General features: G+C 39.8%; 1 protein-coding gene across 1 annotated transcript; it reads right to left on the reverse strand.

The window, feature by feature from the left end:
• Positions 1-7297: 7297 nt before the first annotated feature.
• Positions 7298-13617, reverse strand: LOC128372407 (gap junction alpha-5 protein-like). Its single transcript, XM_053332441.1, has 6 exons — positions 13549-13617; positions 12473-12637; positions 11028-11345; positions 9584-9649; positions 9325-9473; positions 7298-7945 (listed from the first exon to the last, which is right to left on the reverse strand). The coding sequence occupies exons 1-6, from the start codon at positions 13615-13617 to the stop codon at positions 7453-7455; spliced, it is 1260 nt and encodes a 419-aa protein (XP_053188416.1). The 3' UTR covers positions 7298-7452.
• Between the last annotated feature and the right edge of the window lie 9545 nt (positions 13618-23162).

Raw genomic sequence — 23162 nt, forward strand, 5'->3', positions numbered from 1 at the left:
ATGTAAATCTATGGACTAACAAAGATGAGATTTAGAGGCAGAAGGAGAAAAGGGAGGAGCTTGGTCAAAGGAAGGTGGAGTAATTATCAGATCAGGTGTCGGTGGGCTCTTTCACAATAAAATGCATGTAACCAAGGGCAACAGCAAGGTGATGTAACTGGACCAATTACCAAACAAAAACCTTTACTAGATTAAAATAGATAGATAGATTAAAACAGAGTGAGCCACACACTTTGGTTGGCAAGAGAAGAAACTACAACATATAATTAGACATTATTTTATGAGTATTGGCACAAAAATGGGATTTATCTAACCCTATTTTTCCTGCTGCATAACAGGAACCAAACTGATTTAATAAAAGCTCAAATTAACAAAAGGACACACAGAAAACCTTCAAGAATCACTTTGAGGTTGTAAAGCTTGTAGACACTCATCATCATACAGTATACTCGGACTGTGGCTTCATAACACCTCACATGAACTTAGACGTACACTGAGGTCTCTGTATGATCCCTGCCAACTGTGCTACACACACACGCACACACACACACACACACACACACACACACACACACACACACACACACACACACACACACACACACAGAGCTGCTCGGCATCCATAATCCTGTATTTGGGTCATATGTCAGCTGTATTTATATCTCTAAAGGAAAGTCCTCAGATACAGTGTGAGTGATACCATAAGCACGTGTCATTTCAAACCTGGGTCACACAATGTTAACCCTCCTGTTGTCCTCCAGTCAAGGAAGGAAGGAAGGAAAGAAGGGAGGAAGGAAGGGAGAAAGGGAGGAAGAAGGAAGGAAGGGAGGAAGGAAGGGAGGAAGAAGGAAGGATAGAAGGAAGGAAGGAAGAAGGAAAGGAGGCAGGAAGAGGGAAGGAAGGATGGAAGGAAGGAAGGAAGGAAGGAGGAAAGGAGGAAGGAAGGGAGGAAGACAGGAGGAAGGAGGTAAGGAAGGGAGGAAGGAAGGTAGGAGGGAGGAAGAAGGAAGGAAGATGGAAGGAAGGGAGGAAGAAGGAAAGGAGGAAGGAAGGAAAGGAAGGAGGTAAGGAAGGGAGGAAGGAAGGTAGGAGGAAGGAAGGAAAGGAGGAAGGAAAGAAGGAACAATCAATTTGACCCAGTAGGACGACACAAGGGTTAAAGTAAATAGTTTTTAATGGAGGGAGGATGTTCTTCTGTTTGTGTCTGTACAGTCAGCCTGGTGTCGATGTTTCATTCATGATTTCTTTCTTATTACTACTCAGTGAGTTGGTGATGAAGTATCTGAGGAAAAATGCAGGTTTATTCTTTTATCTTCTGTGTTGGTTAACGTGTGTGAAGAGTTTAAATCTACCAGACTAAAATAAAAGAAGAGCTTAGTGCTGTTTGGTCGTTTTAGCACTGCAGTTACACACTTCAGCCACAAGATGGCGCCACTATCTACAGAGTTCTCCAGTTTTGGCCGAAATCATTTAGTTTTCTAGTGATTACAGGACAGAAAACACTTGGTTGAATATTTAGTTTCAATAATGTATAAGTTGAATATTTTTTACTGCTAAAATAAGTGTTTTCATATGAACATTTCTGGTTATTAAATTTACACTGACTCCTTTTTTTAATGATAATATTTGCATAAATTCATGCATCCATACGCCTTACTACCTCAAGTTGATACCTGACATTATTTGTGTCCTTTTGTTAATTTGAACCTGAATTAGTTGAATCAGTTTGCTTCAATACATTATTTCATCCACAATGCTCTAAATACACAAACATGTTCCACATTTCCATATGAATATTTCTGTTTTTCCATTATCCTTTAACTTTTATTTTAAGCCTTTTAAATTTTTTCTCTTTCCATTTTACTCCTGCCTTTTTCTATTGTCATTTTAAATGTAAAGATCCCCTTCTAGACATTTATTAAGACATGTAAAAAAGAAAAATACTCTGCTCTGATAATAAGTAACAATAACTGGCTCCAAACTAGTTGTAACTTCATAAATAATGTTCTCGAAGTCAGATTTTTAACGAGCACAGAGAAACTTTCGTCCTTCAGCCAAAGATAAATGCTTTCTGCACAGAGAAGCTCGAACACAAGAGGAGACGTAACTTTGGGTGGAGGTGAACTTTATGTTTTTTTCTCATTTATATCTTACCTTATCGTTGTGATACTTTGCAGTGTCAAATATGAAACACCTGCTGTGACATCACTGGATCGGTTGTGGCCAGAAGAGAGGACGGCTAGTTTTCTAGGCTATATAAATAAATAAATAATAGTTTGCCTCTCAACATAATGGCCAGAGTTATTTAGGAGCTAATATAAAGATGCATAATTCAGTCATGAAGCATGAAGCTGTGTGGTCTGAATATTTCTGCCATGCACAGATGGGTGAGGAGGGGCGGCAGGAAACAGAAACCCTGCACTGTTTCTGTTCCCAAACATTCCTGATATATTCAGATGACCCTGCTGGGAATTCTTCCATCAGTCCTTGTTCAAAACTGGACGTTTGCCATGGGAACCAGGCATGAGTTTTTTTGGGATGCCCCTCTCTTTAAATATACATTCTTTCTCAGCAGCTTGTCTGTCTTACTGTTTTGACATCAGCTTGTGTATCTCTGAATATCTCGTATATCCAGCTCGGCTATGATGAAGGAACTGAGTCAGTCGGTCAGAAATGACATTTTAAGAGTCTTCAGGTAATGAAAGATAGAAAGATTTCACAGGCATGTTTGTTTTTAAATGTGTGTGCACGGATTATAAACAAATCTGAGGGTTTGTTTTTTTTTACCTCAAACAAGTTAAATTATAGTTGCAAGTTACAGGTTGATGTTGTTTTAGAGGAGAGTGATATGTTTAAACAGTGGCGTGCAGACTTTTTGAAGGGCGGGGGCGAAAAGAAAAAAAAGGGCACATACAGCACGTTCTCTCCACTGAAGAGGGCAGTTTAGTGCATGTTTTTGCCACCCAGGAGGGCACCTTAGCACGCGTTTTGGCTCCCGAGAGGGCACTTTAGCATGCATTTTTTTAACAAATGGGCCACGAGGTGGGCGACCACCCCCCCTTGTTTAATAATAATCCTTGTTTTCTTTTTGCTTATCCAGCTGTGGCTGCTGCGTTGTTTTGACAATTAAATACAAATATGTTGTGTTTCTGCTCTATTAATTCATGCACATAAACAGAGCTGGGAAGGTTACTTTGGAAATGTAATAGGTTACAGATTACTAGTTACTCTATCTAAAATCTTATCTCTATCTTATCTTATCTAAAATGTAATAAGTAATGTAACTATTTCAGGTACTTAATCAAAGTAATGTAACTTATTATATTTGATGACTTTTCTAATTTTCTAACCAATGTTTTCGGCTGTTAGGGTAAATGTTCCCATTAAGCACCAAAATCTAAGCTCAGCTGTGTTGTCATGGATACTGACATGATTTATAAGGGGGATCATTTCTTATAAAGCAACATTTATCTCTCATTGTAAAATGTATTCATTAGTTCATGTAGATTTTGGAATATAAAATAAATATATTTGATGAATAAAGTGAGTTTAATTGGTACTGTGACTCCATTTAAGCCCACGTGTGCTCCAAATAAGCCCACACCATGATTTATTTACTAAATATATATTAAAAAATATTGATTTCAAAGAATTAAAAACATCAATATATGTATTCAGTAACATTTTAAATATTAAAAAATGAGGGAAAAACCCTCCTGAGTAAAATCTTAAAAATCTTAAAAATCTGCACACCAACTATTGATTTGAGAAAATAATTTATTTAACGTTACAAATGGCTAATTCATACACATTTAGCCTGCATCATATTCAAACAACCATATTCAGTCGACACAGTGAATTAACTTGATGCTGCAGAGAAACTTTTCCAACTTATAACATAACAAAAAAACAACATCAACAAATAAACCTGCAAGGACTTTGCACCCGCAGTTCAAGCAGTGACAACAGTACTTTATATTAAAGCAGTCATGTTTGATTAAATATATATTAGCAATACATTTCAACTTTCAAGAGTCCAGATAGTTGCTGCATGATTTTGGAAATCAAACCGGTGACGTCTTCCAGGCTATAACGTGTTTTCATAGTTCTGTCTGTAAAGTTTACCTGTGTGTTACAGTGTCGAGAGACAGAACAGACTGACAGTGTTTGTAAAGTTGTTTTAACCCTCCTGTTGTCCTCAGGTCAAGGAAGGAAGGAAGGAAGGAAGGAAGGAAGGAAGGAAGGAGGAGAGAGCAAAGAAAGAGGGGAGGATGGGAAGAAGGATGGAAAAATTTGGGTCAATTTGACCCGAGAGGACGACAGGAGAGTTAAACATGTACAGTAAATCATTCACATTATTAAACCAGAATAATAAATACAAAAGTAATACATAAGAAGTATTCAACACTTTTAAATCACTTGATAATATCGTGGGGAAAAGTGAGGAAATCTGCTGAGCTGTTAATCGATATTTCAGATGATAGAGATCATAGTCAGAATGAGATATTACCACAAGAGTCTCACCGGCTGTCATCCAAACTGACTTTGGTGTCTCACACTTAACCCTCCTGTTGTCCTCGAGTCAGGGGAGGAAGGGAGGGAGGAAGAAGGAAGGAAAGGAGGGAGAGAAGAAGGAAGAAATGAGGGAAGGAAGGAAGGAAGGAAGGAGGGAAGGAAGGCAGGAAGGTATGAAGGGAGGAAGGGAGGAAGAAGGAAGGAAAGGAAGGAGGAAGGAAGGAGAGAAGGGAAGGAAGGAAGGAGGAAGGTAGGAAGGGAGGAAGAAGGAAGGAAAGGAGGGAGAAAAGAAGGAAGAAAGGAGGGAAGGAAGGAAGGGAGGGAGGAAGGGAGGAAGGGAGGAAGAAGGAAGGAAAGGAGGGAGGAAGGAAGGAGAGAAGGGAAGGAAGGAAGGAAGGAAGGAAGGAAGGAAGGAAGGAAGGAAGGAAGGAAGGAACAGTCAAAACAGACGGGTCAATTTGACCCGGTAGGACGACACAAAGGGTAATAAGGTAAAAACACTCTGGTGGCGAGAGGCTTCACATTCTCTCCCAGTGATGAAATGGTTCGGACTAACGTCTCTAAACAGGAAGTCGTCCTGCACTTCAAACTTAAAGCTCAACATGTTATTAGATTCCTGGAAATACAGTAAGTATACACGACGAGGAAAAGAAGCTTGCATTAAAATAGTTTCACAGAATTATGCCAGTTTTGTTTTTGTTGGCTCATGGGAAAATGAAGAAGTCGACACTCTAAAAACAGGGGCATCAAACATAGAGCGAAGGAGTCCAATCAGCACCCATGGGTGACTTTACAAGGCGGGAAAATTGCTGAAAATGTATTCCAATATTTCAATAAATTGCACCAATATTCTCACAGTCGAGGCTTCTGATCTGAGATAACTGACTTTCAAAGTGATTCAGATTTTAAAGACTAATGTATGAATAGATTTTATAAGTAGATGGTTAATTATAGGAAAGTATATATTTTATATTTATCTATATATCTATATTTTAGGAATGGTTTTAATGGTCCAGCCCACTTCCTGAGTTTGACACCCCTGCTCTAAGACGAGTGAGCAGACTTTCCACAGTTTCCACGGTTACTGGAGGCATCTAGTTTCAGGCATCAGGTTTCAAACACCATCAGTGTCATAACTCCCAAATATAAAAGGCTCAGTTTTTAATTTCCTGGGTAGATTCAAGGGCTGCAGCTTGTCAAGAGTAGAGCAATGCTAGACGAAGGTTAGAAGTCATCCTATTAATGTTTCATCTCTTTATGCTTGACTATTGTTTTTATTCTGTTAATATCGTATTATGTGAAGCACCTTATAACTTTGGTTCGGAAAGGTGCTTTAGAATAAAGTTAATTATTATCATTATTATCATCATTATTATTATTATGGTTAGTTTTGGGTGACCTAAACCTTTATAATCAGTTAAAATGTTTGTAGTTTGAAGGGAACATTTGCTTAAAGTTGCAGCATCTGACTCATATTCGTCATTTCTACACCGATGTCAGGAAAGAAAAATATGAAAATGAGAGTTGATCTTGTATAACACATTAAGCTGACTGTGAGGCTGCAGCTGTATAAAGATGAAAGCTTCTCTTAAAGTAAAAAGTGAATCTTTGGCTGAATTACTGCACATTTACCATCAGTTTGAGGTTATTAATATAGGAGAAACGTTGCATATTCGTCATTTCTACACCGGTGTCCAAAGCCAAGATGTGAAATATGAACATTGTATGACAGATTATGCAGATTGTGAAGCTGCAGCTGTATAAAGTTGAAGTCTAAACCATCAGTTAGAGCGGCACTTTGGTTGATTTCACTGTGATTAAAACATAATGATCAGCTTTGTTCCAGATGTGCAGCTCAGCTTGTAGCAACAGCTGGATGGCAGGTTGCCGTAGTTACCGGTACTTCAAGGTTTCAAACTTCACGTCAAGATGCAAGATTTTATCCCAGGAGAGTGACCAGAATAGCCATACATTGTTACTATGGCGACTACGTTCTCCATTTCCAATATGTTATTTCCTGGAGTTGGTGTTGGTATGTATGTGAAGAGGAAGCAGTGAACTTGTGATGTTTTGAGAAATGCTTGTTCACTTGTGTGTGTTTAGTCTTTCTGCTCACACAGGTTTCCTGTAGGGGGGATTTTAATTCCTTGACCAACCCTTTAAGAAGGAGGAGTGTACTTCCCCTTTAAACTATCTTTTCTTCTTCTATTTTTGTTTGTCACTTCCAAAGAAACTTATTTATTAACCTCACTAACAATATGTATGCTTTGCCTTTTGAGAGGATACATTTGATTAATATTGAACCTTTTAACTCCAAATGAAAGGAGATGGACACCTGGGTCAAAGTGGCACTAATTGCAGAGACGCTCCCTGATTGGCCACAGACATCAGGTGACAAGGTATAAAAGCTTTTGGCAGACAGGAAACAGGTTGGTTTGCTTTTTATTCTCCAGGAAAATGAAATGGAGAGCGCAATCTGACGAGCTCCAGTGTCTTTGCATCAGCTGTCATCTTCATGTTCTCCATCTGAGTCTTTTTAAGGCCACGTGAGGCAGAAAGAAAGCTCCCAATGCAGATGTAATTTTAATGAGATATCAAGATTGACATTTCGAGCACTTTGTTCTTCTTCAGACTAAAACAAGTATGTATAGTCGCCATCTTAAATTGATCAATGCTCAGGTCACATGATGTGTCAGTCACACTCCTATTGGCTGTTTAAGGCCTCCACATGGCAGAAAAAGTAGTTTTTTGATCAATTTGCGGACTCGAAAAGACACATTTTAAAAGCAGTGAGAGCCAAACAGAGCAAGGCACAGTCAGGATTAAATGGAGGCTGTGTGTAGTGATATGTATTATGTGCATGTGTGTGAATATAAAGGTCATACGGGTGTGTGTGTGTGTGTGAGTAGTTAAAATCTGTCTGTTTCTGTCTTATTTCTAAACAGAAAGGTCGTCGGCTCTCGTTCGGCTGCTCGTTCCGCTAGTTTTGCTCAATCTGCGTTTGTCCTTCAGGCAGAGCCCTCCGTTAGAGTAAGGCAAGATCCTATCTGGGCCTCCATTTTGGATCTGAGGGCAGCTGATGTCCCTGCTCGCTGGGCTGTAGCCGCTAATGTCGGACCTCAGGTAATCTTCGTCTTTCATCTGACCGTTGCCGCTCTTCTGCCATTCGGCCGAGTAGCAGTTCATCTGGAGGTTGTTTTCGTTTTCTGCAGACGAGGCCATTTTGTGCTTCTCGGTGGCCATGTTGTCTGAGTTTTGTTGGTTAGCTAAATGATGGTTGGGGAAAGGGAGCGGCAGGAAGTGCGAGGAGCCGGTCACACATTGGCTGAAATCTGGAGGTGGCGTTGATGGAGGTGGAGGAGATATGGAGAGCTGGCGGCTCAGCGAAGCTTCAGCAGGAGTGGCGGCCTTCCTGGAGTGGATTAATTTCCTGAAATGAAGAGTTTGATACAATTTTTGGTATAAAGAATTAAATTAGTGAAGCCCATGTGAACAGTGAAACACTTTATCATGGCTGTAATCATTCCTCCTGTTCATACTGACTTTTAAAAGATCTCCACAGTGTGTCCAGACAGTCATTTAAAAGTAGATGATCAGCTTCTATTCAGCTTCATCAGTGTGAGTTAGTCATTTTAAGTGATATCAGACACATTTACAGTCTTTATAGCATCAAATTCTCTCTTAGTGTTTCCTGTTGAGCTGTGGTGGAAGTATAGTAACAAAAAGAGACTTTGGCACCAAAAACACTAACGTTGAAACATGAAGACTTGATTTGATTCATTTGGACGGCTGAAACTTCATATTAGCTTCAGATCAACTTTTCCTTCCTCTTTCTTTTCTCCGTCCCTCCCTCCTTCCTTCCTTCCTTCTTCCATCCTTCCTTCCCCTCCCCTCCCTTCCCTTCCCTTCCCTTTCCTTCCCTTCCCTTCCCTTCCCTTCCTTCTTCTTTCCCTTCCTTCCTTCCCTCCCTTCCTCCCTTCCTTGACTCGAGGACAACAGGAGGGTTAATTACACGGTGGGTTTTGTCCTCCATCACTTTTCATTTTAACGGTTTAACGGTCGGTATGAACAGGAGGAATAATTACAGCCACAAAAACAGGTTTCAGTTCTCATTTAGGCTCCTGACTGTTTTAAGACAGACAGAATGATGTTGTGAAATGATGACAAGACAACATCTGAACAACCCATCAGTAAGGCAGATATTAAGTTTTAAAAGTACTTGAAGTCAGCTGATCATACTCAGAAGAGGTATGTATGCAGTAGTCACGTCTCAGTTCTGCCGGACTTGCGTCTCTCAAGCAGTTTGGCCTTTATATTTAATTCTAGGAAGTAAAAGCTGAATCACTGAAGGCTTAAAATAGTTGCAGGACTCATACGGGTCGGAAATGTGCCTCTTAAGATGTTGTAAGAGCTTTGTTTACATCCTAACACAAAGAGCCTTTTTACCTTCACAAGAAACACAAATCCTTATTTCTCTTTAGCCTACATATGAATACCTTTCAGTGTTGACTAATAACCAATAACTTAAACCCAAAGCACCATAACGTGACTTTGTCTCCTTCTTTATTCCCTCACGCTGGTTTTACATCTTTAAAAGACTCCAGCAGTTCACTTTCATAACATTTGGGGAACTCATAAGACACTAAAGTCCATTTTAAGTCACAAAGCAAGTGTCAAAAATGAGATTTGCTTCTTGTTACTGATGATGCATGTAGAGAATCTGTTTTCACATTCATCTTAAATCTGAGCCAATCCTAATCCAGAATTAAATTTGAGGATGTTGAGACTGAGCCTGTGCAGCCTCCTCACCTGAAGCAGTGTCTCCACGCCAGGTGATTCAGCTCGAGGACGCTGAGGACCAGAGAGACCGCCGACACAGCCAACATGAAGACTATGAAGACGTTTTTCTCTGTCGGTCTGGAGACGTAGCAGTTCACTGGATGAGGACACGGCCAGGCCTGAGAGAGAAGAGAGAGGGGGGGGGGGGACAGAGAGAGAGAGAATGACTGCAGGTCTGAATTATTCCTTTAATTTAAAATAATGCTTAATATATTTGGGGTTTTTTTACCTTGCAGACGTACAGAGGATGGAGGAAGATCCCATACAGGAAGTACTGCAGACAAAGAAACACCACCTGTATGGATAGCCAATCACAGTCAGTGACATTCAACTTCAACATTCAATTACTGTAAGTTACTTTTTTTTCACAGCTGTCTTTCTTTTACTTCAATTTCTCTTTTTGCCTCAGTTTCTGTAAGTTTACTTTGATTAATATCTGTATTTTTTGCCCGTGGTGGCATGTGAGGCCAGGAGATACGCGTCTGGATGTGTCAATAAACGTCTGTATCACAACACTGGAGGATTTCCACTCAATGATAAACCGGGCTGTGGTAGAGACGTTCAGAAATGACATCATCCAGATCAGAGGTTAGTAGGTCGACCTACAGACCCCGGATGTTGATAACATGCCACCACGGCTCGGAGGGGAATAGCGCTAACGTATCACGTATCATATCATGGTGAAATTAACTAGTTTCACGGCAGATAATGCGTTATATAGAGGCTGTGCTTCGGTGCCCCATGTACTCGCATTAGACAGATATACGCAGCGCATCACTGGAGCTAATTTCGTCCGAACGACTCCAAATGACACCAAATTTGTCTGGGTGAGTAAATGATCGTATTTTATGCTAGAAATAAGGTCCAGGTTGTAATAAAAAAGGTAATTATCTGAATGTCTTTTTACATCCAGCAGACACAGAGCAGCATCAGCGATTATTTAAGGCTAATATTCAGTCTACTTCGAGCTCTGGTTTGGTCTTCACCACCTCCTCAGAAAAATATCTGACTCCTCTGCTGCTAAATGTTCCACTTTCTTAATCCTCCTGTTGTCCTTGAGTCAAGGAAGGAAGGGAGGAAGGAAAAGAGGGAGGAGGGAGGAAAGAAGGAAGGATGGATGGAGGGAGGGAGGAAGAAGAAGAGGAAGGAAGGAAGGAGGGAAGGAAGGAAAAGAGGGAGGAAGGGAGGAAGAAGGGAGGAAGGGAGGAAGAAGGAAGGAAGGGAGGGAGGGAGAAAGGAAGGAAGGAGGGAGGGAGGAAAGAAGGAGGGAGGGAGGGAGGGAGGGAGGGAAAAAGGAAAATAAGAAGGGAGGAAGGAAAGAAAGAAGGACAGAGGAAAGAAAGAGGGAGGGAGGAAAGAATGAAGGAAGGAGGGAGAGAGGAAGGAGGGAGGGAGGGAGGGAAGAAGGGAGGGAGGGAGGAAGGAAGGAAGGAAGGAAAGAAGGGAGGAAAGAGAGAGGAAGGAAAGAAAGAGAGAAGGAGGGCGGGAGGAAGGACAGACGGAAGGAAGGAAGGGAGGAGGGGAGGAGGATGACACTAGTCCCTAACTGTCTGCCAGCTGTTTGACGCTGAGTATTTTAATGTGGATTTATCCTTTTAGAGATTGAATCAAACTGTCAATGAAGAATCAAATCAAAACAATGAGCTTAAAGATGCTAAAACCGTCGTATTCACCTCCATGATGGTTCGTAGGAGTATACTCATCACGTAAGTCTGCAGCAGCGCCCCCTTCAGACGGACTCGACCTACTGATGCACCTTCTCTTTTTTCCTTTCCTTCATCCTTTTCTTCTCTCCTCTCATGTTTCTCTCCACCACCACCTCCTTCTCCTCCTCCTCCTCCTCCTTCTCCCCCTCCTGGATCGTCCTCTCTCCCTCCTCCATCTCCCTCTTCCTCCTCTCTGGCCCTCGCCTTCTCTTCTCTGCGGACGATGTGCATGGCGTGGCCCATGTAGATTAAACTGGGAGTCGACACAAACACTATCTGGAGCACCTGTGGAGACATTTATACAGATTTATAATTAAAAAACATTTAAATTTAAAGGTTTGTGGAACTCAAAGTTAAAGGACCAGTCAGTAAAAGTTTACCTAAAAGCATCAGAGAAAGTTTATTTGAGATATTTATGGTGTTTATAGTAAACGGGTCAGTGATAAATAAGGGTTGGCAAGACGAGTGATTCAAAAATATCTTGAAATGTTGAAATGACATTTGGACCATTTTTTAACCAAAAGTAAGACTGAATGCTCCTGAAAATGTCAAATGGTGTAACCACAAAAGAATGATAAATATTAATACCACCTACAGTGTATTTAAGTGGACTTATACTAATAATGACTGTAAATGTTTCCTGATCTCCATGGTTACCCAGATTAAATGTAATATTTAGAACAATTGTATTCCATTAGCTTTATTTAATATAAAAGTTATAATGTAAGATCATGCCAAACTAGTTGATATGATGTTTCATTGACTATTTACTGTTTTTAAGCAAGTTGAATTATTTGGTACAAAGTTTTTATGGTTACACCACTTAGACATTTTTATCATAATCCTCTCAAAATGGATTAAAAGCAGAAATTTGATGCTGGGTCCACAAATAAAGAATGTGTGCAAGTTATTCATACGTTTATTTTCACATTTTAACCCTTTAAATTTAAGATTAGTGAAGCTCAAACATAAAGAACAAGTCAGTACTGCAAGATTAAACTTTAATTAAGATGTTGATTCTTGCAGTGCATGAAACTCAGATGTAGGAGTTTCCCTGAATGCATCGGAAAAAGTTTATTTTAGATATTTATAATAGTGTTTATAGTGTGTGTATATACTCACTGAGCACTTTATAAGGTATACCTGTGCAATATAACTCTGCCATAAATTCAGCATTACACAGCTTATAAATGTTCATCTTCTGTTAACATTATCAGAAAGGTGATAATTCTACTGTATGTTTATTATTGAGGTTGTACTGGATGGTGACGGTCGACTGGAGAGCTTTATATTAAGTGCTCTTTATACTCTGTCCATCCAATTAACAAACGAGAGGGTGGAAAAATATTATACAACACTCCCAGTACATCTTCGTCACCCAGTGTAGTTGGTGTAACTGTAATGTGTCTTACCCAGTATCGTATATGCGCTATAGGGAAGGCTTGATCATAACAGACGTTCTCGCAACCTGGCTGTTCAGTGTCGCAGTCGAAGTCTTCCTGTTCGTCACCCCAAGAGGACTCAGCAGCAGTCCCAAGCACCAGGATACGGAAGATGAACAGGATGGTCAACCACACCTGTGAAGAAAGATTAAAAAAAACACACAACAAAAACAGTAAGCACTCAAAGAATATGGGGATTAATATGATGAATGAAAATCAAAAATGTGTAATTAACCCTGCTGTTACCCTCGAGTCAAGGAAGGAAGGAAAGGAAGAAAGGAAGGAGAAGGAAGGAAGGAAGGAAGGAAGAAGGGAAGGTAGGAGGGAGGGAGAAAAGAAAGAGGAAGGAAAGAAGGACAGAGGAAAGAAGGAAGGTAGGAGGGAGGGAGGGAGGGAGGGAGAAAGGAAGGGAAGTAAGGAGGGAAGGAGGAAGGGAGAAAAGAAAGAGGAAGGGAGGAAGGAAAGAAGGACACAGGAATGAAGGAAGGGAGGAAGGTAGGGGGGAGGAAGGAAAGAAGGACAGAGGAAAGAAGGAAGGGAGGAAGGTAGGGGGGAGGAAAGAGAGGAGGAAGGAAGGGGAAGGAAGGAGGGAGGGAGAAAAGAAAGAAGACGGGAGGAAGGAAAGAAGGAAGGAAGAAGGTAGGGGGGAGGAAAGAAAGAGAGAAGGAAGGAAGGAAGGAAGGAAAGAAGAAACAGTCGGGGTCAATTTGACCTGGGAGGACGACCTGAAGGTGAAGAGGAATAATCTCTGGTGGTTGTATTTAAACAGTTAGTGAAGGATTTTAAGATGTTAAGAAGAAACATAAAGTTAATTTATTATCGGTAGACTCAAACAGCAGCGACTGGAATACCTGGAATAAACAGGATGGTGCGGAAATATATTAATGTTTAACTTATTCTGAGTGTGTGTATATGAGCACAATGTACAGAGGAAGTCAGACTGGTGCCTCGCTGCCTGGCATCCAGCGTGTGTGTGTGTGTGTGTGTGTGTGTGTATATATATGTGTGTGTGTGTGTTTATATGTGTGTGTATTCTTGTGCGATACCTTGCCAATGGAGGTAGAGTGTTCTTGCACTTCCTCCAGGAAGTTTCCCAGCAGGCTCCAGTCAGCCATCACCAATCACAGCTCAGCTCAGATCACTCAGCCGACGCTCTGCAGGTACCTGAAGATTCACCTGGAGAACAGAGCCGACTGGTTTTAATGGCTGCAACTGGTTTATGTGGGTCAGTTTGTGCATTCATTAGTTCATGAGATTAAGTTTCATGAACTAATTTATGTTATATTTCTTTTTTTTTTAAAGATTGTGTCGGCATAGACGCCTTTATTAAGCAGTAGACAGACAGGAAACATGGGAGAGAGACGGGGTGACATGCAGCAAAGGATCTCCGATCGGGATTCAAACCGGGGTCGGCTGCACATGGCATGCACTCTAACCACTCGACCACCTGCGCGTCCCTTTCTGTTATATTTCAACAAAGAAGTTGTATGAACACGCAAACTTTGGTCATATTTGTGATTTACGTACACACAATGAGGGAAAGCTCCAAAAATAGGTGAAAAGGCAGAAGAACATTTTAAGGAAAGCTCAGAAAAAAGGCTTTTTGCTGCAATCAATGCACCAACCACACTATATACTAATTAATTAATGTAATCAAAGTATGGTTTTTAAATCAGTCAAAAAAAGATGTGCAGTTTTGTAAACTTCCTTCTGGCTGCAAACTTCATTTTGCAAGATAATAACTATAATAAACTATTTTTGAGAACAAACCAACGTGACTTGGATTCTCACATATAAAACTTAGAAATGTTCAAATTTAGTCATATTTCTGTTTTATTTCAACAAAATAAGTTTATTAACACTCAAACACTTCCACTGACATGTTCATGATTAACATTAACCCAGAATGTGAAAAGCAGAGAAGTTCAAAAAAGAGGCAGCCTGTCTTTTCTGCTGCAATCAATGCACCAAACATGTCTATATATACTAACATGTAAATGAATGCAGTGTAAGTATAGCATGTTAAATTGGTCAAAAAGGTGTGCATTTGGATTTATACCTTGTTCTCACATATGTAGGTCTTTTCCTGCAAACTTCATATTTACAGTCACTTGCATTCAAATGTTTACACTAATTTACCGCATAGGGCTGCATGGACATGGAGAATATGAGAATATGTGATGTTAAAGAGGTACACAATTAATTAGTTCCCTATTGATTGATTGATTTTGCAAGATAATAATGCAAAAACTTGGAAATATTCAAATTTACATTCACTTGCATTCAAATAATTACAGTAATCTGAAGTATAGGGCTGCATGGACATGAAGAATATGAGAGAATATGTGTTGGATTTGTGACTGTGGGATGTGAAACAAAGACTTGAGTGCAGGTTTAATTAGTCTCCCATTGATTGTACATGTTGCATGTGGGCGACCCTGAAGTAAAAAGTTTAAATTAGCTTTAACCTAATGAGGCTAAACGACCGTATTCAACAAAACTTTATTCTGACCTGCAGGGAAAAAACACAACTGATAAATTTAAATCAAACTATCACACAACAAGTTGGTGCTTTATTCTGTATATTCTGTAATAATAAAGGTACAAGACTATGTATATAATATCTAAGCGAGAATATCTAAGGCACTGGATTTAAATTTCACCTCCGTGGTGCTTTCAGGAAGTCATGTTTTTTCCAGTTTTCATGGCAGCTCAAAAGAAGAAAGTAATATTCCCTTAAAGAAAATAATCTGCTATTGAAGAATACAGTTGATCCCAATTGTTACTGTTATCTTGTTTTTTTGGTGGAGCACTTCTATTATCTTCACCCCCTGTGACCCCGTGACCCTGTGCCCCCCCCTCCGACCCCGTTCATAAAAACGTCTGTGCCCGTGTCTGAGTTTAGCTTCACTCTCACTTTCCCACACTCCCCTCTGAGTCTGTCTCTGGGGAAGGAAAAACTACGTCTACTGTAAACACACACTGCTGACACACACACACACACACACACACACACACACACACACACACACCAAACACACACACACCAAAACACACACACACAGCCTCTTGTTTATGCATTGTATAACTTCTACTACTTCTCTGTAAAATACAAACATAACTGACAGTATAAATCTTGTGTAGCGGTTCCCGGAGACTGATGTGTTCATTACGCTGGAAAAAAACCTGATGATTTTTCTTCCCTTGAACAATTCGTGGGGCTTAAAGGTAATTATTTGTCCTGGTGGAGGTTTCCTTAGTGCATTGTCATATTGAATGACACACTGATTTTGGTATTCATGACTCTGTGAGAAGAAATTTTCTCACAGTTTGTTTTTTGTTTCTTTTAGTAGAGTTGTTGTTGTGACGTAATCTGACGGCGTTGAATAAAAAAAAAGTTTAAGCCCATGGCAGTTACTTCTTTTACTTCTTTTAATAACTTTTTTTTTTTTTTGTCTACTCTTCTGCAAGGTTATCTGTATGCCAAATCTGAGCTCCAACATGGTTTAGTCAAAGCAGCGACTGTTGTGAGTCAACAAGTCTTTCGTATTTGTTAAGGAAAAGTTCAACTTCTTGTTCTTAATATTGGCTTAACTCTCCTGTTGTCCTCGAAGGGAGGAAGAAGGGAGGATGAAGGAAGGAAAGGAGGGAGGGAGGAAGGAAGGAAAGGAGGGAGGGAGGGAGGGATGGAGGGAGGAAGGAATGAAGGGAAGGAAGGAAGGATGGAAGGGAGGAAAGAAGGAAGAAGGAAGGGAGGGGGGAAAGAAAGAGAGGAGGGAGGATGGAAGGGAGGAAAGAAGGAAAGAGGGAAGGGAGGGGGGAAAGAAAGAGAGGAGGGAGGATGGAAGGGAGGAAAGAAGGAAAGAAGGAAGGGAGGGGGAGGAAAGAAAGAGAGAAGGAGGGAGGGAGGATGGAAGGGAGGAAAGAAGGAAGAAGGAAGGGAGGGGGAGGAAAGAAAGAGAGAAGGAGTGAGGGAGGATGGAAGGGAGGAAAGAAGGAAGAAGGAAGGGAGGGGGAGGAAAGAAAGAGAGAAGGAGTGAGGGAGGGAGGGAGAAAGGAAAGGAAGGCCAGAAGGAAGTAAGAAAGGGGGATGGAAGAAGGAAAGAAGGAAGGGAGGAAAGAGAGAGGAAGGAAAGAAAGAGAGAAGGAGGGAGGGAGGAAGGAAGGACAGAGGGAAGGAAGGAAGGTAGGAAAGAAGGAACAGTCAAAACAGACGGGGTCAATTTGACCCGAGAGGACGACATGAAGGTTAATATTAGCTGTTTAAAGGCATGAAACTGCTCAATCTAGACTGTATCTTTATATGCTAAGGGTTTGTTTAGACTACTATACAGGTTATATTTACTGAAATAAGATGTACAGTAAGTCTTATAGCTGGATTTCATTCTGCATTTTCTATTTATGAGATTTTGTTATGATATCGATAGTAGAAAAGGAAGATGCACCACTAAAAAAAAGGACAAAAATGCAAAATACATCACTAATAGCTGAGCAGATGTGGCCAAATGAATTGATGCCATACCCAGATATTAAAGAAATCAACCTGTTGCCATGTTAGTTGTTTAACCGTGTGCTATAATGTCCTCTTTTTGCTTTCTCCTACAAATAATGTTCAATTAACCTAATTTAAAAAATCTTAATATTACATCTACAGCTTGACTGAGATATTCATAATCTATAAAAATGCAAATATCTTCTAAATCTAAATATATGTCCTCTGAAAAGTCCTTTAAAGGCTTCAGGTTTCAACATCACACTTATGTAACTGTAAATTATGTCTTATATATAACTTAACCAAACATGATCTCTGCCTAAATGAGTGAAGCGTTAATTAATTTATCGCTCTGAAGTCAAGGCGGGGGGAGTTTAGGGTGGATGGAGGACACACAAGTGAAGAATCAGGACTCTGACGCCACAAGACACGGGTTCAGATCCTGGGTCCTGCGGTTAAGTTTAGACAACTAAAGCACTCTGGGTAAGATTAGTGATGAATTCTGGTTTCATTTAACTATTAATAAACATGTTGCAGATTGTTTTCTTATTAAACCAAGACTCAATCTTTCTCTGATCTTTATCAAATGCTGCCAGTGTCTCAACATAACCAGAAAGTGTTATTAGAGTTTATTTAATATTTAACATTTCACTCAAACATTCAGTATCATCCTTTCTAGCTGCTGCAGGTTTCAAGTTTAGTTGTGAATATAATCTTGAGGAAAGGGCTGAAATCAAGCTGAGATTTAAGGTGAGCACAAGGCAAGGCAAGGCAGTTTTATTTATATAGCGCATTTCATACACAATCTCAACTCAATGTGCCAGACAAACATGCAATTTGAGAAACATTAAAACATACAATTAACACCCCCACCCCTCCCACACACCCACACACACACGCACACACACTAATAAAAACAAAGTACAGAAAAATAGAAAGAGAGAAATAAAATGCTAGAATAGAGCATTAAATATAAGATTGCAGGATAAAATAATGATTTGCTTTAAAATCATTAAAAGGACATAGAGTGCAAATGAAAGATTAAAATGTAAAGTGCTTTAAAATAAGAGCTCAATCATAAGCACAGGAGTTGTGAATGTAATCTTGGAGACAGGGCTGAAATCAAGTTGAGATTTAAGGTGAGCACAGAGAACTCCCCCCCCCCCCCCCCCCCCCCCTTTCCCTCTCTTCTGCAGATGCATGTGAAAACAACCTCTGCACCATAGAGCTCCAAAATCCACATGAAGGAACAATAAAAGGAAACTCATTATTGAGTGAAAGGGAGAGACTTTAAAGTTGCAATCTTAAAGATCTCAGCTTGGTTCTCTTTGGTGGGACTATACCACATTAAGCAGTGATTACAGGTGTGTTTTTGGACTTCACTCAATTTCACTCTATGGATAAAAAGAACAGGATACAGCGTCAGAGGCGGGTCTCCATTAAATCCTGTCAACGTTGCTCAGTGCTGCATGAAGCCAAAAATGCCACTTCCTGAAGACAAACTGTGCCCAATGTGCCCACAGTGTGCTCACTATAACTTCCCCCTTCCGATTTAGGCCTGAAACGATTCAGTCATGCAGCTTTTCTAGACTTTTGAAATGTGTTTGGACCAAAAGGATCAAATTCTGATAGTGAAATGAATAAAAAAATGCATCCACTGCTTAAACAGACACCTCTTTCACAATGTAAGTCAATGGGAACAAGTCTTTTTTTTGGGCCATAAAGCATCACATGACATTTTAATTACACAGCTTGACCACTATGTCAAAGCCTGGCACTCTTCCTGTATCCAGTTCTCTTTATACATCCATGCCTCACTGCCGAAAACCCAAATAGGGTGTCGCCGCTTTCTGTGTCACGTCTCTTGCTGCACCAGATAATTGAATTAACTGAACGTCACACTTCCACTTCTGAGGAGTCGGAGTTTAATTTAATGGGAGAAGCTGCTTGTCGGAGCAATGAAACGGTGGCCTCAATAAAACTGCAGCTGAAGTGAGAGTATTGTTTTGTCACCTAGAGCGAATCTGTTGTGATCACCGCTTTTTAAAAAAAAACTTTATTGCCTTAAATGCACATTAACAGGCAATTAATCACAAAGGAATGTGATCACCGCTTTTGATTTGAATGCATGACGAGACATATAATCATAAAACTAGCTTTTATCAGCAAGCTAATAGGCATGTATGTTTTGGAGCTATTAAACTGTAGCCTCAATGAAACTGCAGCTGAAGTGAGAGTATTGTTTTGTCACCCATATCCGACCCCTGATTCGTAATAATCATAAAACTACAAATGCAAGAGCTTTTATCAGCAAGCTAATAGGCTATGTTGCTATTTTGCTATCTCATTCAGCAATAGATTGTGACTTATAACGAAAATCTTCAATATTATAACTTAAAAATGCAGAATTAATCATATATTTTGGAGCAATGAAACTGCAGCTGAAGTGAGAGTATTGTTTTGTCACCCATATCTCTACAAGAGTGAATCTGTTGTGATTTGAATGCATGGCGAGAAAGTAATGCAAGAGCTTTTATCAGCAAGCTAATAGGCTAAGTGGCTGTTTTGCTACCTCATTCAGTAATAGATTGTGACTTATAAGGCATTTATTTAATGAAAATCTTCAATATTATAACTTTAAATGCAGAATTAGTCCCACTCATTTAGTCTTTAACCACAGAGTACAGATCACACGTCACTGCCATTTCTGTGTCTGTCATTTATCTTCAACATTTAACCCTTCTGAGCATTTTCAGTTTCATTTGGGAGTTTGTTTCAAAAGCCGCATTGTTCAAATCTGTCCTGATTATAGATGAAGAAGTGCGATAAGCTGAACTTTATCTGCCTGCAGGGAAAAAGAGACATTCGGACGACATCTTGTGAAATCTGAAGAGTCTCGAATCAAAGATAGTTTTTTAGATTGTGCATTTATTTCTTAAAGCATTTATTGCCCCTCCCATCCTGTTATTGAGAAACCCAAAACGCTTTGAACTCACTGTGTGTGTGTGTGTTTGTGTGTGTATGTGTGTGTGTGTGTGTGTGTGTGTGTGTGTGTGTGTGTGTGTGTGTGTGTGTGTGTGTGTGTGTGTGTGTGTGTGTGTGTGTGTGTGTGTGTGTGTGTGTGTGTGTATTTATGTCGTTCACAAGTGCTCCCAGCATCATTAATAACAATATTACTTCCTTGTATAGACTTTCGCCTGACCTTTTTGTGCATGTGTGTGTATGTGCTGGTGTGTGTGTTTGTGTGTGTGTGTGTCTGTGCCCGTTATCCAGCACTCAGTATTGTTCTGCATCCTGTCTTGATAACGGGCACACACATGCACACACACACACACACACACACACACACACACACACACACACACTCACACACACACACACACACACACACACACAAATGACTTCTCTTTCCGCTGTAGGTTTACAATAATAAAGGATGGACGGCTGATATCACTCTGACCCGAGGATGTTTTCAATCCGATAAAAAAATATTTATAACTTAACACTATTAATAATCAGCAATTATAAGTGTTTATATTTATAACAGGATAAAAACGTAAGGCATCCATCAAAAGAAGGGGAGTCGAATTTAGAGAAAAAACTGACATATACATAAAAAAAAACTTTAAAAAAAACTAAATCTGTAAATTAATTTAGATGATATTCAAATTTTAAGTGTGATCTTAGACATTAAATTACCTGAACTGAGTGATTAACACTTTTCTTCACCTTCACACTTTCACACACAAGCTTTTCCAACCCACCAAAATAAATCTGTTTAAATATAATTCCTCAAAGTTTATATTTTTGTCTTTTAGTAGATTTTTAGGAGAGGTTTGTTTTGTTTCTTGTCAACTCATTTTAACATTTTAAGGTGTAATCTATTCTAACACAGGGAGCAATGAGACATTATTTGCCATCTTATTAAAGGAAACGTTCACAAGTTTTCAAATCTGTCTTAAAACAACAATCAGGAGCCCAAATAAGCACTCATGTTGTTATTAGAAAATCCCTTCATAATACACTTACAATGTAAAGGACTGCTGCCAAAATCCACAGTCCTCCTTCTGTGCAAGCTCATGTGAAACTTTTTGGCGTCTAAATGAGCCAAATCAAGTAGATTTCTTTACAGTTGTTTTAGTGGCTAATTTCCTCTTTTTGTTTCTATACTTCCACCACAGGCAGCTCAACAGGAAAACACTGTCCTGAGAAACACACAGAGGGAATTTGATGCTAAACAGACTGAAAATGTTGCAGATATCCACTTTATATGATGAACACAGACTGTTGAAGGCCCATATAAGCTTCAGATTAACTTTTTAAATTTGTTTTTGCCCCCCTATCACTTATACTGAAAGGATCTTTTAATAAACAGTATGAACAGGAGGAATGATTACACCGTTACATCTGGGCATCTGCAGTTGTGTTAAGACTTGAAAAAACTGTGAACTTGTCCTTTAAAGTTAGCGACACCTCCTTAAACTCCAGTTGAACACCTGTCTGTCCTGATGAAACTCAACTGATTTGGTCAGACATCAGAAAGTTGCTTAATTTGTGATGACAGCAGCTTTTTTCTGACCCCAGCTTCACACAGTTAAATCTGTTAAAGGTTTGCTGTCTTTGCACATTTTTATTACTTCTATTGTCTTCATTTAAAGTTCCTCAACAGTTTGAACGATGCATTGGTGTAATTTAACCAATATGAGTCCCACAGAAGTCTAAAAAAAATGCAGTTTCAGAGGTGAACAGGTGATTGATTAAATTTAAATGCTTGAAATTGGTGATAGTGAATCTGTTAGTGAATATTTAGTGCTTTAAAATAAACATCTAAATTAAAGTTGGAGACCTTATGTTGCGTTAAATAATCCACTTGCCACAAATGAACACAAACAAACACACACACACACTTTTTACCTGATTTAGGATGCAGCAAGCGCGATGTGGAGATTACAGCCTCAAAAACTTGAGTAAAGTAGGTAAACTGGCTTCTCTCCTCCTCTTCTTCTTCTTCTCTTCTTCTTCCTCTTCTTCTTCCTCAGCAGCAGCGGTTGTTGAGCAAGGCACTCCCGCTCAGTGAGCAGCAACAGGAGAAGTTTTATGTGTGATTTAGTAGCACAGGTCCAGATGTGTCTCCCAGTAGTTTACAGTGAATTATAACCACTCTCCAGTCTGGAGTGTTGAAGTCCAAGTTAAGCTTCAGAGGCTCTCAGCGGATACTCAGATAGCCACAGAACGAGAGAGAGAGTGAGAGAGATAGAGAGAGAGAGGGATGGATAAATGAACAGAGAAAGTTGAGTTAATTAAAGTTAATTAAAGTTAGAGTGTCAGTCCAGCAGCAGACAGATTAGAGCACAGTTTGTGTCCAGAGGTCTGAACTCAAATGAGTGTGAGACTGTAGCTTGGACCCAGCCTCCCTCTCTCTCTCTCTTTCTCTCTCTCTTTTTCTCTCTCTCTCCCTCCCTCTCTCCCTCTCTCTCTCTCTCTCCCTGTGTCTCCATCGTCTCCATCTCCAGAGGAAGTTGGGCTGGTGCCTCGCTGCCTGCTATTCAACTCTCATGTATGTGCTTGTGTGTGTTTGTGGTGTCTGGCATCTAAAGGAAGTCAGATATTGTATTAAGACACAATGGCCGCAGGTCCCCGTCCTGCATTCCTCTTTGTCACTCTATTCTTCTCTATACGTCCCTCTTTGTCTCTCTTGCTCTCTATTCACTGAGCTAATTGCTGTGACTGCAGTGTACAATCTTAAAATACAAATGGAGCTTCCACTTTCACACCACACAGGACGGCCTGAACACACTTTGTGCCAGAAAGTGGTGCATAATTTCCATCCAAATTCAGTGTGTATTTTTAACAGATTTGAAAAAAAACAAACAAGCAAATTTTCAGTAGCTCTCAATAAATCATGACAAACATTTGAAGTTACTTGTATTGAAGTAGTCTTTTGGCATTTTTGGAGCGTTTGGGTTTCTTACAATATTAATTTACATGTTTATTATTTGCTATTGTTATATTTACACAGCTAAATATAAAACAGAAACAAACATCTGTGTCAAATCTCTTAATTCCTAAAATCAGTTTCCATCACTCTTCATCACACTTCAAGTTTTAAGTTGAATCAACAACTTTCCGGTCAAAAGTCAGATTTACTTTATAGTTTCTCTGTATGCT

This window comes from Scomber japonicus, chromosome 14 (genome assembly GCF_027409825.1).
Source record: "Scomber japonicus isolate fScoJap1 chromosome 14, fScoJap1.pri, whole genome shotgun sequence".
Lineage (NCBI taxonomy): Eukaryota > Metazoa > Chordata > Actinopteri > Scombriformes > Scombridae > Scomber > Scomber japonicus.

What these genes read in the sequence shown, in the direction of transcription:
- LOC128372407 (XM_053332441.1), bottom strand. Translation starts at nt 13,617, where the DNA reads ATGGCTGACTGGAGCCTGCTGGGAAACTTCCTGGAGGAAGTGCAAGAA. An exon ending in ATCCTCTGTACGTCTGCAAG is followed by an intron (nt 9,474 to 9,583) that starts GTAAAAAAACCC and finishes CTTCTCTCTCAG; the next exon opens with GCCTGGCCGTGTCCTCATCC. An exon ending in GCGTGGAGACACTGCTTCAG is followed by an intron (nt 7,946 to 9,324) that starts GTGAGGAGGCTG and finishes TCTTCATTTCAG; the next exon opens with GAAATTAATCCACTCCAGGA.